Below are 24,862 nucleotides of genomic sequence, written 5' to 3' on the forward strand. Positions count from 1 at the left end.
TAGTACCTGGCATTATTCGATACATATTTTACACTCTGTCCACCGAGGAACTGGAACATGTTTTTCACTGCAGCTTAGCTATCTGGGTGTGCCTGGGGAGGCGTCACAAAGAACCTGTAAAAGGTCTCCACCTACAGCAGGAGTAGAAGCGCAAGAAAGAGCCCAGGCAGATCACTGCGGCTAAGCGTTCGGTTTCGTATTGTTCTCTGTTTGGCCCAATATTCACCGAGTTTAGGTTCCGCGACTCGCAACGAAATGACTCGAGTCACGGACCTGTTAAAAATTTTCTGCCATATTTTAGCCGTCCCCACGCCCCCCGCCCCACCCTCAAGCGTGAGTGAATGCGCAAATAAGGGTTTTCAGGCGTCTGTGGGAAAGAGGGAGGGGAAGGCAGAAGTCAAGGACGGACGGGGTGGTGGCACCACTGAAGCGCGAGAGGACCGAGGCCCCACAGACAAGAGTTAAAACCAGGCGGTCGCGGGCCGGAGGAGGCCGAGGCGAGCTGCTGGACGGGCGGGAGCCGATGGGGGGCAGCAGACCACCGCGGCGCACTCACTCCGCCCGGGCCCAACGCTTCTCCGGAGGCGCACCCCCCCAACCTTACGTCTCTTTTGGTTTCGACCTGCCGACTGGGCGGGGCCGCGGGACGCCATTCCCACAATGCTCTGGGGCGTGCCGCCGTCCGTCGCTGCCGCCTCCGCTACCGCTAGTGGAAGAAGATGGCGGAAGGCGGAGCGGCGGATTTGGACATCCAGCGGTCTGACATCGCGACGCTGCTCAAAACCCCGCTCCGGAAAGGGGACACCTGGTGAGGGAAAGGGGTTGAGGTGGCTGTGGTTGCCCGAGGGTGGTGGAGAACTGGGCGGGAACTGCGGTCTGGTGTCTCGGTGGTGACAGGTGCGGGCAGGTCCGGCGGCGGCCGCCTCGGGCAGCAGGATTTTGGCCGCTCCCGAAAGGTTGGAGCAAAGATTGGACCCGAAATGAGGGCCAGGGTTCGTGGCTCGTCGGGGCATGCTAAGAGGCTTGCGGGGAGCGGCGGCGGCGGCGGCGCCGGCGGCTCGTGCAGTTCTCTTCGTCCTTCTTCCTCTGGTAGTGCCGCTCCCACCCCAGGCCTTCCCGAACGATAGGTTACACTCGTTGGTGTGAGTCTCTTAATGTTTGACAGGTCCTGGTCCCGCAGCTGATCAGGATCTCACCCTCTACTTCTTTAGTCATTTCTTTTCCCGGCATTGTCGGCCTCCAAGTTCCCTATTCTGATTCTCATATTCTTCCGGGAGGCCGGCTGCAGGATGTTTGCGGTTCGTACTACACAGGTGGCATGTGTCAGGGCGCCAGTTAAGAGAAAGGAACCTTAGTTCCTAGTTCCTTGTCAAAAGGAGGGAGGGGAGTACGGAACCTTAGGCTTCTGAGTGGTACCACGTGGTCTTGTGCCTTGGAGGCTTGATAGACGCCGGTAGCGTTTCTCTTAGAAGTGCAGCTCTTCCCTCCTGTTTGAAGGATAACGCAGGCCTGCAAAAAGTAGATAAGTCCACTTGAGGCTTAAGTCACTTGTTAACGTTCAAACTTATAAAATACGAAAGGATATACTTAAAATACTGAAGGAAGTATTTGGAGATTTTAATATTTGTGGGCCATATCAAGTGGTATTCAGAATAACTTCAGTATGTGAATATGTAACATAAAATTCTCTGTTTTATTAGGAAGTATAATGCGCTTCTTTATTATAATAAAAGTTATTTTCATTTCTTATCATCACCATACAGTGGTATATAATTTACAGAGTGTTTTTTCATTTACTCGATATGGCTTAGTGGAAGGAACGTAAGATTTAGACCCAAATTAGACCTTTTCGCCACTTAGTTTGCAGTATGACTTTGAGAAAAGTTACTTTAAATCATTGCACCTCAGTACCTTCATCTATGAAATGGACAGAATAATTTCATTATAGGGGTTTATCCTGAGTCAATGAAATATTCTAAAAGATTATTTATGAGATAACATTAAATTTTAGTTACCTTCTTATCACCGCCATTTCTGATACAATGCTGTGGTATTAGAATCATTTTCAAGTAAACTAGTAGATGGCAGACTTGGGACTTGAATTTAAGTACTTTGATCTAAGTCTTGGTACTTTTTTCCTACTTTGTTAGGCTGCATACTATGTTTATGTGATAAAAACCCCTGAGGATGTAAACATATACTTGTTGCATTACAGCAAAAAATATTTAATAATTATTGTTCATATGGCAGTGTTCCTAAGATGTTTATTACTGTGGGGAAATTAGACATTTCCTAGGACATTTATGTTTACCTTGGCCTGTGGATTGTTAAAGATGAAATGAATCCTTGATTCTTATTGTTTGTTAAAGAACACTTTAAAATTCTTAATTTACCTTGCTTATTACCACCTCATAAAAAGATAAATGTGGATTTCCACAAAATAGAAATCTATAATTTAATATATAGATATTATTTATATGGGTATTCTCTTTAATGTTGTTGTGGTTTTGATATACTGAGTAATAATTGGTGGTGTTGATACTACAGGATGATGGGAGCAATATGAGTATTGTGAGCACTAAATGTTAAAGTTTAGCATTTTTATTTTTTGACAGAGTTACTGTAAATCATTTTAAAAGATCTATTTAAAAGAGTAAATACAGGAAGTCTATAAATGAGTCATTTCAGTGCTTGCATTTTAAAGAAAAGGAAACTGAGGCCCAGATATTTAGGTAACAGCAGAATGTGCAAATTTTCATCCTCACAATTGATTTCCCCTCTTATTTAAAGAAAAAAATGCAGGAAAAAGCTGGTATTGGGATACTGCAGAAACTATATAGTTTGGTTTATATGCGAGCCAGTTTTCTTGGAATTAGCAGGTGAAACCTGTCAAAAAAGGAATTAACAAAAGTTTGATTCAGAGTTTTAAGGAGAATAATTTCGTAAGTACAAATTTGATAATGTATTCGTGAGTACAGAATTAGTAAAGATATTTAATAATTTAGTTGTAACTTGGGCTCATGTTTTTGGAACTCATTAAAACTTGTTAAAAAGTTATCTCTCTTTTTAAGGTCTTAAAAAATCGTTGGATTAGTCATTTATGGGTATTTGGGCAAATCCTGTTTGTTATTTTATAGCTGAAATGGGCCATATGCAAATGGAACATTGTCTTGGTATATGTATATAACTATCTTGGAAAGACTGATAAGGACTATTGAGAAAAAATGGTAGGTTTACCATGAGTTTATTCTTGAAATTTTAATACTAATGTTTGATGTTACAATGAAATGTGTGCAGATGAATAAAGTTCATTAATTAGGTTGTGAGCACTTTGCAGATAAGGACTGCCTCTTAGTACGCTGGTAATTAATGCTAACACCTGGGCAAGGATAAAAATTTGCTTCTACATGAATTTCTGTTTATTTGTAAATGGTGAATGATTTTTATCTGGAAGCTAACCTTCTAGAAGTGAAAATAAGTTACACATGTCTGAGATGAGGACAAACAAACCTTATGATATGTTTGGTATTAGACTTCATAGTGACAGTAATGTCAAAATTGATGCAAGAGAGTTGTACCTCTTAAAAAGGTTGGGTATAAAAGTAACACAGATCTGCATTAGATGGAGTAAAGCAGTGGTCTTGTATGCTGTTTCTTGATCTGTGTTTAGCTCCAAGGAGAGATTCAGAAAACCAGGAACAAGACTGTTAGAATTTAGAAACTATAGAGGAAGAATAAAGGAACTAGAACTGTTTAGCTTAGGATGAATGAAAGATAATTTAATTTTCAGATACATGGTAGTTTCTCCTGATAAGATAAAAGGAAAATTTGTTTAAAGTTCATTGCATGTAAGTATATTAGGGATGGAGGAACCTATTGAAGGGGATAATAGTTAAATGAATAAATGTACAAAGGCATGTTGTGGGTTATGGAATACTCTCTGGAGATTTCTTTTAAAATAGATTTATTATGAGTAAATAGATGACTACAAATCACCAAAATCACTGCTTTATTTCCCCATTTTATTAAATGTTATTCATCTACCAATCATTTTCACTAATTTTTATGTTCAAAGCTAACTTTATAAATTAAATTTTGCATGTCATTTTTATATAAACCCTAATAAAATAACTCTAGTAGGTTTAAGGTAACTTTGGAGAGTAGCTTTAATTTGCATTTAGAGTCATTTAAAATATGTATGATGTTTTTGTCTCAATAAACTGCCAAGGAATCACATCAGTCAGGTTTTTAGATAGGAGAGACACTAATTTCAATTTCAGAGCTTTCCTTCCATTCCTACTCTTTTACCTAGAAGTCTTTGAGACTTTATTTTATATGGTCCCTTATGTTTTTGCGACTTAGATTTACACTAACAGAAAATAATCTTAAGTCAAAAAATCAGTAATGTAAATGGACACTATTAGTCAATATGAACTCCAAATTGTTTAGTGTGTACTTGTTGAGAAGTTTTTACATTACTGTTACTGTTAACTTTAGTTGTACCAAAGTGTTTACCACTGAACTAGGGTATATATTACATCATTTGCAGGAAATGAAACCAGAAAGCAAAACTGTTTTTTAGTGTTGGTAAATTGATGAAAATAAGGACAGAAATAGGGACATTAAAGTGTATTTTTCACATTTTAGTTGCTTAAAATCGAGAAAAGCAATTTTTCCTAATTGTTTTCATAAGTTTTAAAATCACTTGTAAGTGGTTAGTGAAGCCAAGATTAATGTACCCTAATTGGCCAAGAAGATCCAGAGCTTTAGTCAGTGTTTTCATTTATCTACTTAGTGACATTCAGGCTTTATTTTTTCCTAAATCATACCATTTTTTTTATTAGCACATACAAGGTATTAACTAGATGTTCTTTTTAGAAAATAGTTTTGTGACAGTTATTAATCTTGCTTGCATGAAAGTATAATAAGAAAAAAATTGTCAGGCTATGACCGATCATATTACATTTAAAAACACTGTGCTAGGTATTGTTGAAGTACTTACATATGTTAACTTATTTACTCATCACCACAATTCTAGGGTACTAGAATGTGAATGTGCTCTAATTCACATTTGCCAAAATAGGAATTCACCCGGATAGGCTCAAAGAGGTGTTCACACATTGATATATCTGAGATTCGAACCCAAGCAGTCTGGGGCTTTAATTCAGGCTTTAAAATTACTGTTCTACGCTGCCTTTTATTTTAAAGATGCATTTTAAAGTGTTCCACTTTTTTAAAAAATGGACATTCTTTTCTCTTTAAATGGAGTCTATTTTATATTTAGCAGCAGAATTCTTCCATTTTATCCCACACTTGTTTCTTGTGACTGTTCAGTTTAGATATGGTAGAAAATCTTAACATCTTGCTTTTGGAAATTAAAATATGTTTAAAGATTAATAGGTTATTTACTGAATATGTAGAATAAATATTATTTTGATGCAAAAGTACATTTAAACAAAAGAAACTGGGATCGTGTATTATTTAGATTTGGGGTTTTAATTGTTTATCAGTAATCATAAGTGATTTGTTAGAGGCCATATGGCCCCTTTTCATATAGTTTTACAGAAACAGCATATCAAGCAGATAGGAAGAACTTGTAGGATATTTTGTTTTAGTACTTTGCCCATATTTTTAAAAGTGTTTGGTTTACAGTAAACCACAAATACATAAGACTTTTTTTCAACTAAGAATCCATAGGAACAGCCCAACACAGAAAATGCAAATGTGAAAGTTCGATATTTTATGTTCTATGTTTACCAACGTTTTGTGAATTTTCAAAGTCAAAGCACATTTGAATTAAGACAGTGGAAGGTACATAACCATATTGATAGCTCTTTAACATCTTCCTGAAAACTGACAGTCCATGTAACATCACTGCTAATAAAATCAATTTTGCCATGTTAGTCATTAGATACATTTGTTTTATTACATGAGTTTAGAGTGATTTTTCTTTTCCTCACTTTGAGAATCACTTTACAAAAAAAGCATAATTATTATAAAAGTGAATTGAAACACCATCAGATATATTGGCAGGGAGATAAAGGGAAGGTTGAGAACTACTGGTGGAGGTGTTTGCATGCATTATCTGGTTGGATTTTCAAAATAAGGATCAAAGTATGTATTTATATTCCTTTCTTGTAGATGAGAAGTCTGAACTCAGAGGAATCATTTGGTTTGCATGTGGTTCACAGGTGATAATACCACCACTAGTGAACCTTTATTGAGTGCTTACTCTGTTCCAGCCACTATTCTAAATGCTTTATACGTGTGCAGCATATAATAAGAGCAAGTACTCTTATTTACCTCATTTTACGGGTGTGTGATGATTTCAGAGCTGGTTTTTTAAATACCTGGCTTATAATGATTTAAAATACTAAATCCTACCAGTATCTCCTTAGTATTAAAAATGTTTTGTGCTGTCACTACTTACATGTAATTCAAACCGTATTTCATAAGGCAGTAAACTATTTCTTTTTAGTCTCCACATAGAATTTTTCAGCGATTACTAGTTTTTCCTTCCCTGCGTAATGTCAGCCTGGTTTGTGCCTCTTATTTTCATTTCCTTAGTTACTACTGTAATTCACACTCTGTATCTTATATTTATTCCTTTGAAGTCGTTTTTCCAGATTCTTTCACCATCTATTCTTTAAAACAAAGGGAATGTAGTTCCTTTCAACTTTATCATCCAGTTTACATAGAAGCCACTACTAAAGAAACCTAGAATAAGACTGATTGGTAGTAAGTGACCTCAGTTTTGGATACAGATTAAAATGATGTATCTGAGGGAACAATCAAGAATAGCTCCTCAAAAAGAAGCAGCTCGGATTCTAATATAAGGCAGAAAACCTCTGTAGGATTAACCTATATTTGGTTATGCCTAGAATACTGCTTCTGTCGGTAAGATTCTGCATGGCTTCTTTATAGCTCTCCAAAAAGAAAAGGAGGGTAATGACTACTTTTTCCTCTTCATGAGGAGGAGAATTAAGAATACGGTCCCTTCCACTCTCCTTTTAGTTTTGAGAAGACCCACATACTAGTGTGATAATTCCTTGTGGTTCAGGAAAATGGTTTAGCAGAAGTAGCCATAGAAAAGACTTCCTCTGTGAAAGAAGTTAAAGGCTCTCACAAGTTAAGTCCAATGTGGCTCTGAGACCAGGCTATTCTGAGTTTCAGAGAGGCAGTTTTTGTTATTTTTTTAAATTGAAATATAGTTGATTTACAATGTTGTGTTAGTTTCAGGTGTACAGCAGAGTGATTCAGTTATACCTATACATATATCCATTCTTTTTTAGATTCTTTTCCATTTTAGATATTACAAGATATTGAATATGGTTCCCTGTGCTATACAGTAGGTCCTTGTTGGTTATCTGTTTTATATATAGTGTTTTGTATATTTTAATCACAAACTCTCCTAATGTACCCCCCCACCCCACCCCCAAAAACACACATACACACTCACACACTTTCCCCTTTGGTAACCATAAGTTTGTTTTCTATGTCTGTGAGTCTGTTTCTGTTTTGTAAATAGGTTCATTTGTATCCGTGTTTTTAGATTCCACATGTAAGTGATATCATCTGATATTTGTCTTTCTTTGTCTTACTGACTTCACTTAGTATAGAGAGCCAGTTAAAACCTGGGAGCATTAGAGACAAAATTAAAAAGAGCATCAAGTTCCTGTAGTAAAAAAACAATAAGATTAAGAATGGTAGGGTGATAATTATATTTATCATGTTGTACATTACGTCTCTAGTATGTATGTATTTTCTAACTGTTAAGTTTGTACCTTTTGACTGCCTTCATCCAATTCTTCTTCCCCCCACTCCTGCCTCTGGTAACCATACTCTTTTTATATGAGTTTGTTTGGTTGGTTGTTTTTGTAGTATAATTATCCTGTATCACTATGTTACTTCCTGTTGCAGAACATAGCGATTCGATATTTCTGTACATTTCAAAATGATCACCAAAATAAGTCTAGTTATGATCTATCACCATGCAAAGATATTACATAATTATTGACTGTATTTCCGGCACTGTACATTTCATACCGGTGACTCATTTATTTTGCAGCTTGAAGTTTGTATCTCTTAATCTCATTCACCTATTTCTCTCCTCCTCCCACCTTCCTTTCCTCTAGCAACCACCTGTTTGTTCTCTGTATCTGTGACTCTTCTGTTTTGTTATGTTTGTTCATTTTTTAGATTCCACATATATGTGAAATCATACGTATTTGTCCTGTCTGAGTTATTTCATTTAGCATAATACTCTCTACATCCATTCATGTTGTTGCAAATGGCAAAATTTCATTCTTTAAGGCTGAGTAGTATTCCATTGTAATATAATTAACAGTGCTGTATGTTATATATGAAAGTTGTTAGAGTAAATCCTTAGAGTTCTCATCATAAGGAAAAAAGTTTTTTTCTATTTAATTTTGTATTATATGAGATAATGGATGTTCACTAAACTTATTTTGGTAATCATTTCATAGTGCATATAAGTGAAATCATTATGCTGTACACCTTAAACTCATATAGTGCTGTATGTCAATTATATCTCAATAAAACTGGAGGAAAGAAAAAAAGAATGATAAGGGTTAAATGATCATGGTTAAAGAGACCTGATAATTTGGGTTGCTTTATATTTTTTAGCAATATAACAGCTTGACAAATTTTAACAGTTTAATCAAGAAATTTTTCTTTGATATAGATGGAAAATGTATTTTCGTAACTTTGGATATCAAGCAGAAGAAACTTGATTCTCAGGAGAGATGTAGCTAAGTATATGTACTGTGTAGTTGTGGCTATGATTACAAATATTACCACTCTTTTATAAGGTTAAGAGCTTTTTGCATGTATGAAGTGATAGTGATAGTGTTGTCATTTTACAGATTCAGAAACTGAGGTACAGAGTTAAGTGCACATGCTTAGTCACATATACTCAGTCAGTGGTAGAGCAGAGATTCTGACTTAGGCAGTCAACTCTAACGCCTGCATTTTAAACTGTACTGCCTGCCTATGAGTGATAAGCCATAGCCATTTATGGAAGCATTTTTTTGAGGGATGAATACTTGAAAGTATTAGAATCAAGAAGTGACAGCTTTGTCATATTAGTAAAACACCATATTCATCTAGTTATCCATGTGAGGAACCTCTAGAATTTTCTAGGTCTTTCTGGTTTAGCCTTCTAGTCGTAGCAGTCTCATTTCTAACTAATATGGCTCTTTGATACAGATGGTGCTTCCCGTTTCCTGCAAAGTCTTTACATGCTCCTACCTTATAGGACTTTACACATCATTCATATTATTTCCAGTACATTTTACTAAGCCCTGACTTTCCGTTTCTTCAAAACCAATCTCTGTAAAATCATCCATAATAATTCCATCCAGATCTATGGCCCTTTCACTCTCTTCTTTATTTTTTTTTAAATACAAGAGCTTTATAGTGATATAATTCCCATATCATACAATTTGCCCACTTGATGTATAGTACAGTTCACTGGATTTGGGTATGTCCACAAAGTTGTGCAACCATCATCACAATCAATTTTGGAATATTTTTATCATCCCTAAAAGAAACCTCATACCTATTAGCAGTCTCCCCTGCCCCCTTTTCTACCCAAATCTCCCTGTTTTTGGCAGCTACTAATCTTTCTTGTTCTATAATTTTCCCTTCTGGATATTTCATGTAAATAGAATCATACAATATGTGTGATTTTTGTGCCTGGCTTCATTCACTTAACATGTTTTTTAGGTTCATCCGTTTTGTTGTATGTATCAGTACTTCATTTCTTTTTATTTCCAAAAAATGTTCCATTGTATAGATATACCACATTGAATTATTCCTTCATCGGTTGATGGACATTTGGGTTGTTCACAATTTTTGACTGTTACAAATAATCCTGCTATGAACATTTGTGTGCAGGTTTTTCTCTAGACACAAGTTTTCATTTCTCTTGGGTGTATACCTAGGAATGGAATTGCCGAGTCTCTATGTTTGCTTTTTAAGAACTGATAGACTCTTTTCCAAACCAGTTGCACCATTTTCCATTTCCACCAGCAGTGTATGAAGGCTCCAGTTTCTCCACATCCTTGAAGTGCTTGTTGTTGCCTGTCTTTTTGATTATAGCCATCTTGGTGGATGTGAAGTGGTATCTCATTGGGGTTTTGATTTCAGTTTTCATAGTGGCTAATGATGTTGCACATCTTTTCATATATGCTTATTGACCCTTTGTATATCTTTGGGAAAATGTCTGTCTAGATCCTTTGCCTATTTTCCAATTTGGTTATTTGGTTCTTTATTATTGAATTTTAAGAGTTCTTTATTCTGGATACAAATTCTTTATCAGATAGATGATTTGCAGAATTTTCTCTGATTCTGTGGGTTTTCTTTTCACTTTCACAATCTTACTTGGCCTCCTTCCTGAGTTCTTTATTTGTCTCTTAGTTTAGATGTAAAAAGAGGTCATAAAAATTAGTTCTTGCCAACTGATGAATTTAATGTGCAGAGCAGAAAATAGGTTGGAAACGCTTCAGATCTAAAAATTAAGATATAAAGGGATGATTATTTGGTTTATTTGATGGTTTATTTGAAAGAACTTCATAGCTTTCTTTGGTTATGTTTTACTGATGAGTTTTAGTTTGTGGTACTTAAAAAAATTCAGTGAAATATCTAGTTTATAACGATTTAAAATACTACATACGGGACTTCCCTGCCGGTCCAGTGGTTAAGACTTTGCCTTCCAATGCAGGGGATGTGGGTTCATTCCCTGGTCAGGGAGCTAAGATCCCACATGCCTTGTGGCCAAAAAACCAAAACATAAAACAGAAGCAATATTGTAACAAATTCAATAGCACTTTTAAAAATGGTCCACATCTGGGCTTCCCTGGTGGCACAGTGGTTGAGAGTCCACCTGCCGATGCAGGGAACACGGGTTCGTGCCCCGGTCCGGGAAGATCCCACATGCTGCGGAGCGGCTGGGCCCGTGAGCCATGGCCGCTGAGCCTGTGCATCCGGAGCCTGTGCTCCTCAACGGGAGAGGCCACAACAGTGAGAGGCCCGCGTACCAAAAAAAAAAAAAAATGGTCCACATCAAAACAATAAATAAAATACTATATACTATTAATATCTCTTTTAGTATTAAAAATGGTTTATGCTATTGCAACTCATGTAATTTAAACAGTATTTTATTAAATGAGAGGATTAGTCATAGAGTGAATATCCAAAATTGTTTATGCTGTTAATTCTACGCACAATAGTTACGCATGTTGTTCTCAGATTAAGTGTGCTACATTGGATTAGGCTGAAATTTTTATGTATCTTCTTAGTTGTAAAAGAGTGACAGTATTATGTCTACTTTGAGGAGAAAAAGGTAGGATTTTTTTGAAAAAATAAACGTCATATTTATGTCAGTATTAGGCAATTAAGAAGGAACTGCTTATCTGAAAGTTGTTAGCATAAACATGTACTAATCAAAAAAAAAAAAAACACACAACTATACATTCACCAGCTCTGTGGTTTTCTAAATCCAGCTTTTGGGATTTCCCCATTTCCCTGTACTGCTTTTAAATGTCTTTGTATTTAGGACTATTTCTAAGTCATTTATTGGTCCCTTTATATCTTTCTTAAATTTGCTTCTAGTGTGTATAAAAACACTAAACAACTTTTGAGACTCTCCTATCTTTCCCCACTATCATCTCCCCCAAAACAACCCAACAACAACAAAAACCTACAACCTGGCTTTTTCAGTTCTTACTAAAATGCAGTAGCTTTTCTGCATTCGAGGACTGTCTTAAAATTGACTCAGATTTATTTTGGGTCCTAAAATTGACCCCGCTTCTCTGGAGCCATTGAAGATTATTCTCTCCAGACCACAGTACAAATTGTCTTTCTTGATGCCATTAGAATATTTAGCACCATACAACTGAAGTACCCATAACTTTATGTAAGTTTTTGATTTATTAAACATTTCATGAGTATTTGAACCTCCCACCAATCCTGTGAGATACTGCCAGTGGTCATCGTGAAATGTAAATCAGATCATATCTCTTCTAAATATTTTTCATTGGCTTTCGTTGCATTTAGGATAAAATCTTTAGTTACCTTAAAGGCTCTATGTAGTCTGGCCCCAGCCTACCTTACCTAGCATCTCTTCTCCCTTTGTCATAAACTCCAACTGCATTTAGTCAGTTCCTCCAGCATACCTAACTCCCAAAGTTGTTCTGGCCCTAGCACGTGCTTTTCCTTCAGTCTAGATAGCTTTTTATCTTATTCTTCGTGAAATAACTCCTGTCCATATGCTAAAATATTATTTTTTCAAAAAGGCTTTCCTTTATTCTAAATAGGGACCCCTTTATTATGCTTTCATAGCTCCCTATGCGTCACAGCACTTACTACAGTATTTTACTACGTCTTAATTATTTACTGTCACTTTCCTTCACTAGACTCTGAATTCCATGAACATAGGGCTCTTGGCTATTTTGCTAACAACTAATGCATACGGAATAGCATATATGTAGTAGACCTCCAATAAATATTTTTTGAATGAATGTATTTCAATTTCGAAGATGAACAATCTAAAGGTTTAGCATTGAGTAACTTCTCTAAGACCTCACAGCAAGTAATGTCAGGAAGAGAACTTTGGTCTAGTACTTTTTCTACAGTAAATTTAGAATTCACATCTACTTAAGTCTCATTTCAGGAGGTAAGAAAATTTATAAGCAAAAATAATCATGAAAACAAATTGCTATTGGGTGTGCTTTTCTGCTAAGTTCCTGATAGGCAAAGATCTAACATTTACCAAAAGGTGCCCCCACTTTGAAAATACTTATTTTGTTCATGAGTGAAAAAGAACTTGAGGACTGGCCTCGGGATGCAAATTTTGGAATCATTGGTATGAGTTACAATATCACTGAGAGTATTAACAGTGAGAGAAGAAGAAATTTGAGAGCAGCTCTGTGGAATACTAACATTTAAGCAGAGGAAGAGAATGCTGTTAAATTACATATATATAATTATATGTAATATATATTTACTGTTATATTAATACAATATTAATTATATTATACTATTATTAGATATAATATATAATATAATATATATATATTCCTCCCACCCAGAAAGGTAGAATCACAGATTATTTTTAAAAGCATTGATATAGTAATAAAATTATGGATCCTTTGGATTTGTTAGGGTGGCCATTGGTAACTTAGTGAGAACCTTTTTGAGAGCCCATTGAGGTAGGAAGATCTGTTGTGCTAGGTTGAGCAGGTGAGGGTTGAGGAGAGCTTGGCTGTGGGGACAAGTCAGAAAAATGGGGGTAGATAGAAGAGGAAATGAATATGTGAGTTGGGAGGTTATGTGGGGGGAATGGGGAAAAGAGTTGGCCCCTCTTATATGCTAAGTTAAAAAGAGAGAGAAAAGATACAGGGAGAAACAAGGGGAATAGGGGCTGTTAATGACGTAAGTCTCCAAGGAGGCAGAAGGAAATTAGATCCAAAGACTAGGAACAAAAATTATTAGCCTTGGATTTAAGGAGGGTTATATCCTCCACGATATATAAGGGAATCAGGTATGATAAAGGTGTGGAACAAAAGAGTAAGAAAGTTGGGGCTTTTACTTCCTTGAAAAGTAAGCAGCAAGGCTGCCTATTCAGCCTAATGGGCTAGAGACTTAATGAAACTGGCAAATTATTGGAAATAGAGAAGGCTAAATGGAGTCATGCTGGAGGATTGTGGGTCATCTTTAAAGGACTTGAGATATTGATTGAAGACCGTAGATTTTTAATCTCCATGAAATTTTCTTTAGTAATTTTTGAACTCAGATAATAATATGATCAAAATATTTTCATATTGATGTACTAGTGTTTGAGAATCATCAGTTGTGACCTAGTGTGAGGCATCGTCATAAAATCCCTTGTAATCCACTGAAACAGGGGAATGACAGTGATTAAACCACAGCCAGAGGCCTCAGTCAAAAGTAAAATGATCTTGAGCATACTTTGGTACATTTGCTTCATAGCTTTTTATATGGGAACAGTCAGGTGGCTCAATATTATTCAGAAATATTTCACCTTTAGTTTCATCTATAAGGTATAGACTCCTTTGTGTAAGAAACTTAGTCTGTTTATCGTAAAGCGATTAATAACTACTCTGTACTTTGGGCTATCAAGATGTTTGCACATTAGTACTTACTTGAATTTTAGATGGTTGCAAGTCTATAGTTTAATGTAATATTTGATACTAAAGCTTGATCAGCTCAAAATCAGTATTTCTGTTAGTTTTAGGATTTTTTTTTATTGATTTGCTTATATTATCTTCCCAGATATCAAGGGTGATAATCTCTACTTTCTGTACTTTGTGCTTTTCTTTTCTTATGAGATGTCAGCCAGTGATTTTTTACTTTTCTGGCTTACTTACTAGGCGTTAGTTACCAAAAGGAAATATTTCTTGAAAATGAATACATTACTATATATCAGAATCATAATTTGATCAATTTGGAAATAAATAAATCATGTTTTTCTAAAGAAAATTCTTCAAAGTTTATGTAAGCTTTTTGTTCAAATCTAATGCAAATTCATCTGTTGGATTTGGAAGAGGTAATATAAAATGTAAAAGATAAATATGAGGTAATAGAAAATTATAAATTTCTTTAAAAAATAAAACTAAAGCTATGCATTTTATACATTTTGCTGTACATATTTTTTATCCTATTTTTATGCTTGAAATTTTCATTTGCTGAATCTATCAGCTTTGTTGACTGCAGCATTATTCATAGTCTGTACATTTGACTCCATTTCATTTTTTGTATATATATGAAGATATATATAAACTATTATTCTGTATTAAATAGAAAACATATTAGTCATAGTAAATATTTCAGAATACAAAGGAAAATATAACAAAACACCTGTGTACACCTTTCTTAGTTTAAAAAAATAAAACATTACAGATACAGTTGAATCTCCCTGTACATGTTTCCCTAATCCTAACCCGTTCCCTCCCTTGCCAGAGAGAGCCACCATCCAGAAATTGATTTTTATTATTCTCTTTGCTTATATTTTTAATATATGCATGGATTTATGAATAATATTATTTGTGGCATGTTTAAAATTTTTATATAGTTGTACTGTGTGTGCATATCTATGTTATCTTAATATGTTTGTGTTATATTACATGCAGCCTTTTGTAGCTTGTATTTTTTAATTCAACATTGCAGTTTTGAGATTTATCCATGTTAGTACATGTAGTATTTTTCATTTTAGTTTTTGGGTAGTATTTCTTGGTAGGAATGATGAATATTGGTTTGGGTTTTTTTTTCCAATTTTCCATTTGCAAATTATGCTGCGTTATGTATTCTTCAGTTGTATTCTTGTAAATATGTGCAAGAGTTTCTGTAGGGTAAAACTTAGCAATGGCAATACATGATTCTTTGGAGAATTGCCAAATTCTCCAAAATGAGGATTCTAGTTTATACCCCAGTTGGTAGTTTATGAGTTGCAGTTACTACACATCTTCTCCACACTTAATATTATTGACACATGTGCATGTGCTTGTGTTTTCACCAATTTCATGAGAATGATGTGGTATGGTGTTAATTGGTATTTTTCATACTGCTAATGAGATTGAACATCTCATATGTGTAGAGGCCATTCTGATGTTCTGTGATTTGCCCTTTTTTTGCATTCTCTTTTTAAAAAATTAATTTAAAGGAGTTTTTCATGTTCTAATCCTTTGTTGGTTATAGGCAGTATAAGTATCTCTCCCAATCTGTATCTTTCTTTACTTGGTGCCTTTGGTGAACAGAAACTTTTCATTTTAACCTCGCAATTTTATCAGCTTTTACCTTTAAGATTTTTTGTTTTTTGTCTTAACTCTTCCTATATTCTGAAGTAATAAGGATTTTCTTCTGTATCTTTTAAAAAATTATATTTTTGCTTTCACATTTATGTTTTTAATCCAACTACAATGTATTTTTGTAAGTTTCTGCTGTAATGCAGCATGTGTACCTAAGAATCACTGTGCTATATGCAAAATCATGCAATAAAAACCACAGGGCATACGGGAAAAATAGGGTTGGGGCACAGAGCTTTAAAAAATTTTTCAGGGACCCATTTTTTTTTAAAAAAAGATAATAAAATGGTAGCATGGTTTTACACATTTTAAATGGTTAATAAATACATTAATACTGCAGTAAATATGGTATTTTTATTTTGAAAAAGATGAGACTTGCTTGAAGTGGGATTGTGAAATGGTAGGAGGGTTATCCGAAAGCTGCCAAGGAGTTGTAACACCAGATGTGGAGAGTGTGGTTCATAACACACATGGTGAATGTAGGTAGATGTTTAAAATGTATGTTTTGTGCATACCTGTGCCGCTCAGTGTAGCTGGGAAATTTTCCACATATATCTAGTGTTTGTTTCAGTTAGGACGAGGGTGAGACAAGCAAGGCACCTAGGGTGTAAAATTTAAGGAAGCACTCCCTGTTAGGGTCCCTAGGCATCTCACTTGCCTCACCCTAGTCCTCGCACTGCTTATGGGTGAAGTAGTGCTTAAGCATGCACTGAATTTGTGTTACTGTTCCCTTGTATATCAATCATGTTGAACACATTCAGGCTTTCGTAAGAAGCTTTTTTGAATAGAACTGACTACATATGTGAGGTATAGAGCTCTTAATTAATTTTTCCCGTATATATAGCCAGATCTTTCTACACTGGTTTGTAATGATTTTAGCATGCAGCATAGTTCCACATATATTTGAGCCTGGTTCTTGTTTCTTTGTGCTATTTTCATTGGTCTTTCCACTTCTCCCTATGCTAATAACACATTTGCTTAATCACAGGTCTGGCACTAACTTTGTAACCTTGGGCAAGTTAATTTCTGTGTGCCTATGAAATTATAATAGTGCCTACCTCATTGGGTAGTTAAAGGAGTAAATGAGCCAATATATTAAAGTGCTTAGAAGTATGTGCCTGGCCCAAGAGTAAAGCTCAAATGTTAGTTATTTTGTTATTATTAAAAGTAATCCCTGTTAGTTAATAAAGAGTCTTGAGATCTAGTAGACTGAGATTGCCATCTTGTTTTTCCTTTTCCAAACTAAGAGGAAATGGGGAGAAGCTTTTGGAAGGATTCCCTGAGAAAGTGATGGTTAAACTATCTGAAAGATGATAAGAGTTAACTAGGTGTTGAGAGCAGTAAGAGAATATTTGAGGCAGAAGGACCCATGAGGCAGAAAAAAGTGTGTCCAGGAACTAGATCTCAGCACAAAGAAAAATGGTACCAGTTAAGACTGGAGAGGTAAGTAGGAGCAGATCAGATCATGCAAGACCTATTAGGCAGTGTTAAGCATTTTAGACTTCATGTTAAAATCATGAAAGGATTTAAGGAATTAAATTTTAAAAAGTTAGGGAATTAAACTGCTGATGAATATTATTTAAGAATTGTGGGGTTTTGCTATGTTGGTGCCTTTGCTTCAAACATAACTGTAGTGTTTCATTCCTATAGTGCTATATGTATAGTGCTATAAGCACAGAAATATTAGAATGATGTTCTTCTAAAAAACTTGGTTATACATGTGGGCTTTAAACATCTTGTTAATCTCTACTTTTGCTTTTGTTTGTGATTGAACCTGGTTAAGTGTGGGGAAGGTATTTCTGGAAAAAAATTTAAAATAATTATGAACCAGTGGCAAAGCATAGTAGGTATAATATAAATCAGTTCGTAAAGTTTTTCAGATTTATAATTTTTTATGCTTTCTTTGCTAGAGAACCATTATTTTATTTTTTCTGTCACTGGTCATCTGATGAGAAACTAATTTAGGTATTTGAAAGTAAGATGAATATAGTTTCAGTAATGCTTATTATAGTGCTTGGTATCACACTTTTGAAATCAATTAAAAACCAGTCCTTCTTGCCCCAGCAGATTTTACTAATGTATGAGAAACAATTGGAGACAGTATTGTTGTTATTAACTTTTGTTGGTAAAGAAGCTAATTATTTTTAAAGTTTCCTTTAAGCTTTGATTATAATTACTAAAATCAATCTTGGAAACCTTTAATAATTGCTTTCCTTACCCCATAAAAGATACAGTTAAATATATAAAATTAACATACTGTAAGTTTTTTACAAAAGAACCATTTTCCATATTTATATTTTACCATGTTGCATTTAAAATTTTATTTTGACTGATTCTTATAATTACCATTTGAATTTTTGTTCAGTTGGTAAATATTCTGTTGAATAGCTATTTCATTTTTTTTAAATGCTGTTAAGGATTTTTTTTAATGTATATGTTTTTTGTTTTTTTTTGCGGTACGTGGGCCTCTCACTGCCGCGGACTCTCCCGCCGTGGAGCACAGGCTCTGGACGCGCAGGCCCAGTGGCCATGGCCCACGGTCCCAGCCCCTCCGCGGCACATGGGATCCTCTCGGACCGGGACACGAACCCACGCCCCCTGCATCGGCAGGCGGACCCCCAACCACTGCGCCACCAGGGAAGCCCTGTATATGTTAATAGTTGTCTTTAGTAGATACTTTACAGAACAATAGAAATAATGCTTTACACAAGTGAAATATTTTTCTTCTACTACTGTGACATTATAGTTATTCTCAGTAATCCTTGGAAGTAGACATGTACTTTGATATAAAATAAAATATAAAAAATAGGCAGATTTTCTGCTATTCCTATAGTTCCTGGTATTTTCCTTTACCGATTTCTCTTCTTTTTTAGGTACCTAGTCGATAGTCGCTGGTTCAAACAGTGGAAAAAATATGTTGGCTTTGACAGTTGGGACAAATACCAGATGGGAGATCAAAATGTATATCCTGGACCCATTGATAACTCTGGGCTTCTTAAAGGTATTATTTCCTTCTTTCAGTCAGGTTGTAAATGTGTTCGTTTCAGTATGTTATAGTAATATGGAAAATGTTAATGTAAATAAATTGGTAAATTAGAAATTTCTTTGTGTAGTCATCCCCCAGTGTCCATGCGGGGATTGATTCCAAGACCCCTTTCAGATACCAAAATCTATGGATGGTCAAGCCCCTTATATAAAATGGCATAATATTTGCATATGATCTGTGTATCCTCCCATATACTTTAAATTATTTGTAGGTTATCTGTAATACCTAATAAAATATAAATGCTATGCAAATAGTTGCTGGTACACGGAAAATTCAAGTTTTTCTTTTTGGAACTTTCTGAAAATTTTTTTTCCCTCAAATATTTTCTGTCCAGGGTTGGTTGAATCTGCAGATACAGGACCCATGGATACAGAGGGCCGACTATATTATAGATTTGACCTAATGAATTCAGATTATTTTGTTATAATTAGTTATATTCTGTATCATGACAAATCCTGTTTGTCATTTCTGATTAGTAAGGGTTTATTATCGTTTAAACCTAGAATGTAAATTAGAAAGCACTATCTTATTGTTTGGGGGAAATGCTGTATTGTGTATTATTTTGCTAATGGGCACATGACTTTTCTCTTTAAGTTGGGGATCAGTGGTATATGGTTACATTCTTGGATTAATTAATCTTCTACAACCTTTACTACTTGCCAGCTCTTCTAAAACTCGCATAACATTTAAAGAAAATAAAACATAAGTACCAGAACTTCCATTTCTGGCCAGGATGGAATAACAGGGACTAGACTTATCCTTCCACTTGAATGAACTAAAACCCTGACAAAAAACATGAAACAGTGGTTCTCAAAACATTGGACATCAGGCAACAAAGAACAGTGATCCCTGAGAGGTATGAAACAAATGAAGTGAACCCTATGATTTCCTCAGCTTACTGCAATGAGTTTCCAAGACACGGCACAGAAGGAGAAACTCACGCAAAGCCTGGCAACCTCCCTTAGTTGAGGAAAGAGTTTGGAGTCCACGGAGACCAAGGCAGCCAGAGTTCTCAGGGCAGAGTACCAGAGAGGAATGAGCAGCACACAAGGAGAGAGAGAGACCTAGAGATCTATAGAAGCTCTCTTATAAGTCTAGAGCTGACTGTTGACCAGTGCATGTATGTGAGGAAGCTACCCAAGGCCAAGGAAAGAACCATCCAAAAGAATTAGAAGGGGGCTTCCCTGGTGGCGCAGTGGTTGAGAGTCTGCCTGCTGATGCAGGGGACACGGGTTCGTGCCCCGGTCCGGGAAGATCCCACATGCCACGGAGCGGCTGGGCCCATGAGCCATGGCCGCTGAGCCTGCGCGTCCTGAGCCTGTGCTCCGCAATGGGAGAGGCCACAACAGTGAGAGGCCCACATAACACACACACACACACACAAAAGCATTAGAAGGAACAATCGTTTAGGTTCATGTTACCAAATCAGGTTCATTTGCCAGATGCACAGCAAGCCAAATTCTGAGATACCAAGGTTTGCAGCAGAGAATGAGTTTATTCATAAGGCAACCAAGTGAGGAGTCGGGAGAACAAATCTCAAATCTGCCTCCCTGATGGCAAGAGGCTCAGGGTATTTATGGGAACAAAGAAGCAGGGTGGTCTGAGGTGTGGGGAGCGTGGGAAAAGGTAATTGGTGATAAGGAAAGAGTGAGGTAATAGTCATTCTGTGCAGGTGCAACTAAGCTACTTGCTTCTCTGTGGGATGCATGTTCAGAAAATGGAGGCATTAGCAGGTGCTGAGGGTGGAGTTTTTGGCCCTTTCTTGTCAAAAGGTCACCAAGCGGACACTCACACAAGCCCAGTTGGACAGTCGGTGGTCTTAACCAGTCTTAGCTCCACCTAGAACTGAACACAGCTGATTTCAAGTTCCTGAAGAACAACTCAGGCAACTATCTTATTGTTTACGTTATGCGAAGCTTGGAGGACATGCAAGTTTTTATAAAAACAATTAAAGTGTGCTTGATCAGTAAAGGCAGGTTACAGTTATAGTTTAATGGATCTAACTGATGAGTATCCTCCGTTTCACTCATAAAGGTCCAGGAATAATGTGTTCACAGTAGCCAGAGTGGAGAACCTTATAAATCACGGGGTAGACTGCAGAGAATGGGTTTGCCTCTATAGAAGGGCAAAATTTATCCTTCTAAGTTGAAAGTATCAAACTATTTTTAAGTAACTTAACTGCATCTCAGAACACAAGAGTATTTGTAGGAATACAAAAAATATCCAGCATCCAACAAGATAAAATTTGTAATTTCTTGGATACAACCAAATATTACCTGGAATGCAAAGAAACGGAAAAATACAATGCATACTAAGGAGAAATAGCAATGTTTAAAAAAATATTTTTTAAGCGGAAAAGAACGAAGAACAGATGAAACAGATACAAAACGAATAGTAAGATGGTAGATTTAAACCCAGCTCTATGAACAGTTGTATTTAATGTAAATATCCCAATTTGAAGTAGAGACTGTAAGATTGCATTAAAAAAAAAAGACCCAACTGTATACTACTAGAAACCCACCTTAAATATAAAGATACAAATAGATTAAGAGATTGAAAAATTGTAAGACTGACCTCCAGTGACCCTCCTCTTACATAATCATCTCCTTTTTGAGTGTGAGTAGAACCTGAGAATAGGATATCATTCCTGTGATGATTTATATTATATGACAAAAGGGAGATTATCCCAGTGAGCTTTATCTAATCGTGCATGCCCTTTAAAAACAGAGTTTTCTCTGGCTGTTAGCTGTAGAAGTGAGGATTCAAAGCATGAGAAGGACTCATTGCTGGTTTGAAAATGGAGGGGACTACGTGAGAAGGAAGACAGGCATCCTCTAGGAACAAAGAGAGTCATTGGGCCCACAGCTAGCAAGGAAACAGGGACCTCATACCTGTAGCCACGAGGAACTGAATTCTGCCAACAGTCTGAATGGACTTGGAAGTAGATTCTTCCCCAGAGCCTTCAGATAGGAGACCAGCCTGGTGACATCTTGATTTCTTCCTTGTAAGACCCTAAGTAGAAAACCCAGTTGAGCCCATCTGAACTTCTGACCCATAAAACTGTGAGATAATAAATGGGTGTTGTTTTAAACTACTATGGTTATTTGTTATGTAGCAATAGAAAACTAATACACATACTAACACTAATCAAAAGAAAGCTGGAATGGCCATATTAATGTTAGACGTTAAGTTTTAGAATGGAGAACATTACCAGGGATAAAAGTTCATTTCATGATCATAAATGGGCCAGGACAATTTGTTAAGAAAACATAATAATCCTAAATATATACCCAGCTAATGGCATAACTTGAAAATATATGAAGCAAAAACTGATAGAACTGCAGGGAGAAATAGAAAAATATCCACAATTATATAATGGATATTTCAATATTCTTCTCTCCATAAGTGATAGAAAATGTGTAGACAGAAAAGTAGTAATGAAATAAATCAACCTACCTGTCCTAATTGACATTTATAGAATATTCCACTGAATAACAGCAGAATGAAAATTCTTTTTAGGTGTACACATGAAGCATTTAGATAGACTATATTCTGGGCCATAAAACCTGTCTCAATAAAGTTAGAAGGGGGCTTCCCTGGTGGTGCAGTGGTTAGGAATCCGCCTGCCAATGCAGGGGACACGGGTTTGAGCCCTGGTCCAGGAAGATCCCACATGCCACGGAGCAACTAAGCCCATGCACCACAACTACTGAGCCTGTGGTCTAGAGCCTGTGAGCCACAACTACTGAAGCCTGTGTGCCACAACTACTGAAGCCCACGCGCCTAGAGCCCATGCTCCACAAGAGGAGAAGCCACCGCAATGAGAAGCCCGTGCACTGCAACGAAGAGTAGCCCCAGCTCACTGCAACTAGAGAAAGCCCACGTGCAGCAACGAAGACCCAACACAGCCAAAAATAAATAAATAAATTTAAAACAAATAAATAAAGTTACAAGGATTTAAATCATATGAAATATGTTTTCTTACTACAGTGGAATAAATAAGAAGTTAATAACAGACAGTTGGAACATCTTCAGATGTTTGGAGACTAACATACTTCTGCATAAGCCATGGGTCAAAAAGAACTCAAAGGGGAAATTAGCAAGTATTTTTACCTAAATGAAAGTGAAAACAAAACATATCAAAATTTGTGGAAGGTAGCTAAATAGTATGTGGGGGGGTAATTTATAGCCCTTAACATCTATAAAGAAAAGAAAGGTCTGAAATCTTTGACCTTGGTTTCTGACTCAATCTAAAAGTAAGAACAAATTAAACCTAAATCAAGCAGAAGAAAGGAACTACTAATAAGTTCAGAACAGAAATTAAAGAGAAAATAGAAAAATAGAGAAAATCAATGAAACCAAAAACTGGTTCTTTGTGAAGATAATAAAATTTATAAATACCTAGTTTGATCACCAGAAAAAGGGAAAAGACACAACTACCAATATTAGGAACAAGAGAGGTAACATCAATACAGAAATCTACAAACAGCAAAAGGAGAATAAAAGAATATTATGAACTTTATGCCATTAAATTCAACAAATGAGATGAAAAAGACAAATTTCTTGAAAGATGCAAACTACCAAAGCTCATTCCAAAAGAATGGATTCTCTGAATAGCCCTGAATAACAAAAGCTCTTTTAGAAAATTGGGAGAGAATACATCCCAATACATGCTATGAAACCGTCATTACCTTGCTACCAAAATCTGGCGGAGACATTTCAAGAGAAAAAATTCTAGACCATTATCCCTCATGAGCATAGATAAATCAATTATTAACAAAATTTTAGTAAATCAAGTCCAACAATAAAGAGGATATATATAGAAATAAACATTAAGTATAAATAGAGAAATAAATATTACAAAGATAATATATCATATAAAACAAAAGAGTAAAATACAAGGAAACTCCCTCAACCTCATAATGGACATCTGTGGAAAACCTACAGAAGACATACTCAACAGTGAAAGACTGAGTCCTCTCCCTCTAAAATCAGGAAAAAGCAAGGATGTCTACTCTCAGCTCTTCAAGCCAAGATTGTACTGGAGGGCCTAGGCAGTGTAATAAGGCAAGAAGAAGAGTTAAAAGGCATACAGCTTGTATCAGAAGAAGTAATAAATCTTCCTTTATTCACATACACCTATGTCTATGTATAAAATTTAATGGAATCTATAAAAAGAAAACTCCTAGAACTAATAAATGAGATTAGCCTTTAGAATACAAGATCATTATTCAAAACCCAATTGTATTTTTGTACACTAAAAATGAACTAACATGAATTGAAATTTTAAAAGTACATTTTATAGTGGCACCAAAAATATACAGATAAATCTGATAACATGTGCAAGACATGTAAACTAAAAACTATAAGACATTGCTGAGATAAATAAAACCTAAATAAAGACAGAAATTATGTTAGTGGATCAGAAAACTGAATATTGTTAAATTCCCCCACTCAATCTACAGATTCAACACAATTCCAAATCACATTCCTAGTAGGTTTTTTTCTCTCATTTAAAAATGAGACAGAATTTACCTACCATAGAATTCATCCTTTTAAATTCTGTGATTCACTGTTTTTTAGTATATTCACAAAGTTTTACAACCATCACCACCGTCTAATTCCACAAAATTTTCGTAACCCCAGAAAGAAACGTCGTATCCATGAGCAGACATTCTCCATCCCCACTCAAGACCCAGCCATAGGCAATCACTAGTATACTTCTGTCTCTATGGATTCGCCTTTTAGGACATTTCATCTAAATGGAATCATACAATATGTGGCCTTACCGTTTGACCTCTTTCCCTTAGCACAAAGTTTTAAAGTGTCTTCATGTAGCATGAATCAGTACTTCATTTCTTTTTATGGATGAGTAATTTTCCATTGTATGGAGATAAGCCACATTTAATTTATCCATTCATCAATTGATGGACATTTGGGTTGTTTTCACTTTCTGGCTATTATGAATTAC

At 35.9% G+C, this 24,862-nt stretch overlaps 1 protein-coding gene across 4 annotated transcripts in view; it reads left to right on the forward strand.

Moving 5' to 3' along the window:
- Positions 1-389: 389 nt before the first annotated feature.
- USP15 (ubiquitin specific peptidase 15) overlaps positions 390-24,862 on the forward strand; it is a 126,609-nt gene continuing 102,136 nt past the window's right edge. For 3 of the 4 annotated variants that reach the window (XM_082849993.1, XM_082849994.1, XM_082849997.1), the window contains exons 1-2: positions 390-808; positions 18,719-18,846. In XM_082849993.1, the coding sequence (XP_082706119.1) occupies positions 720-808; positions 18,719-18,846 (217 nt within the window). In that variant the 5' untranslated portion in view covers positions 390-719. The remainder of the gene's footprint in view (positions 809-18,718; positions 18,847-24,862) is intronic. The other variant, XM_082849996.1, reaches the window with a different exon arrangement.

The sequence above is a fragment of the Leucopleurus acutus genome (assembly GCF_964270905.1).
Source record: "Leucopleurus acutus genome assembly, chromosome: 11".
Taxonomy (NCBI): domain Eukaryota; kingdom Metazoa; phylum Chordata; class Mammalia; order Artiodactyla; family Delphinidae; genus Leucopleurus; species Leucopleurus acutus.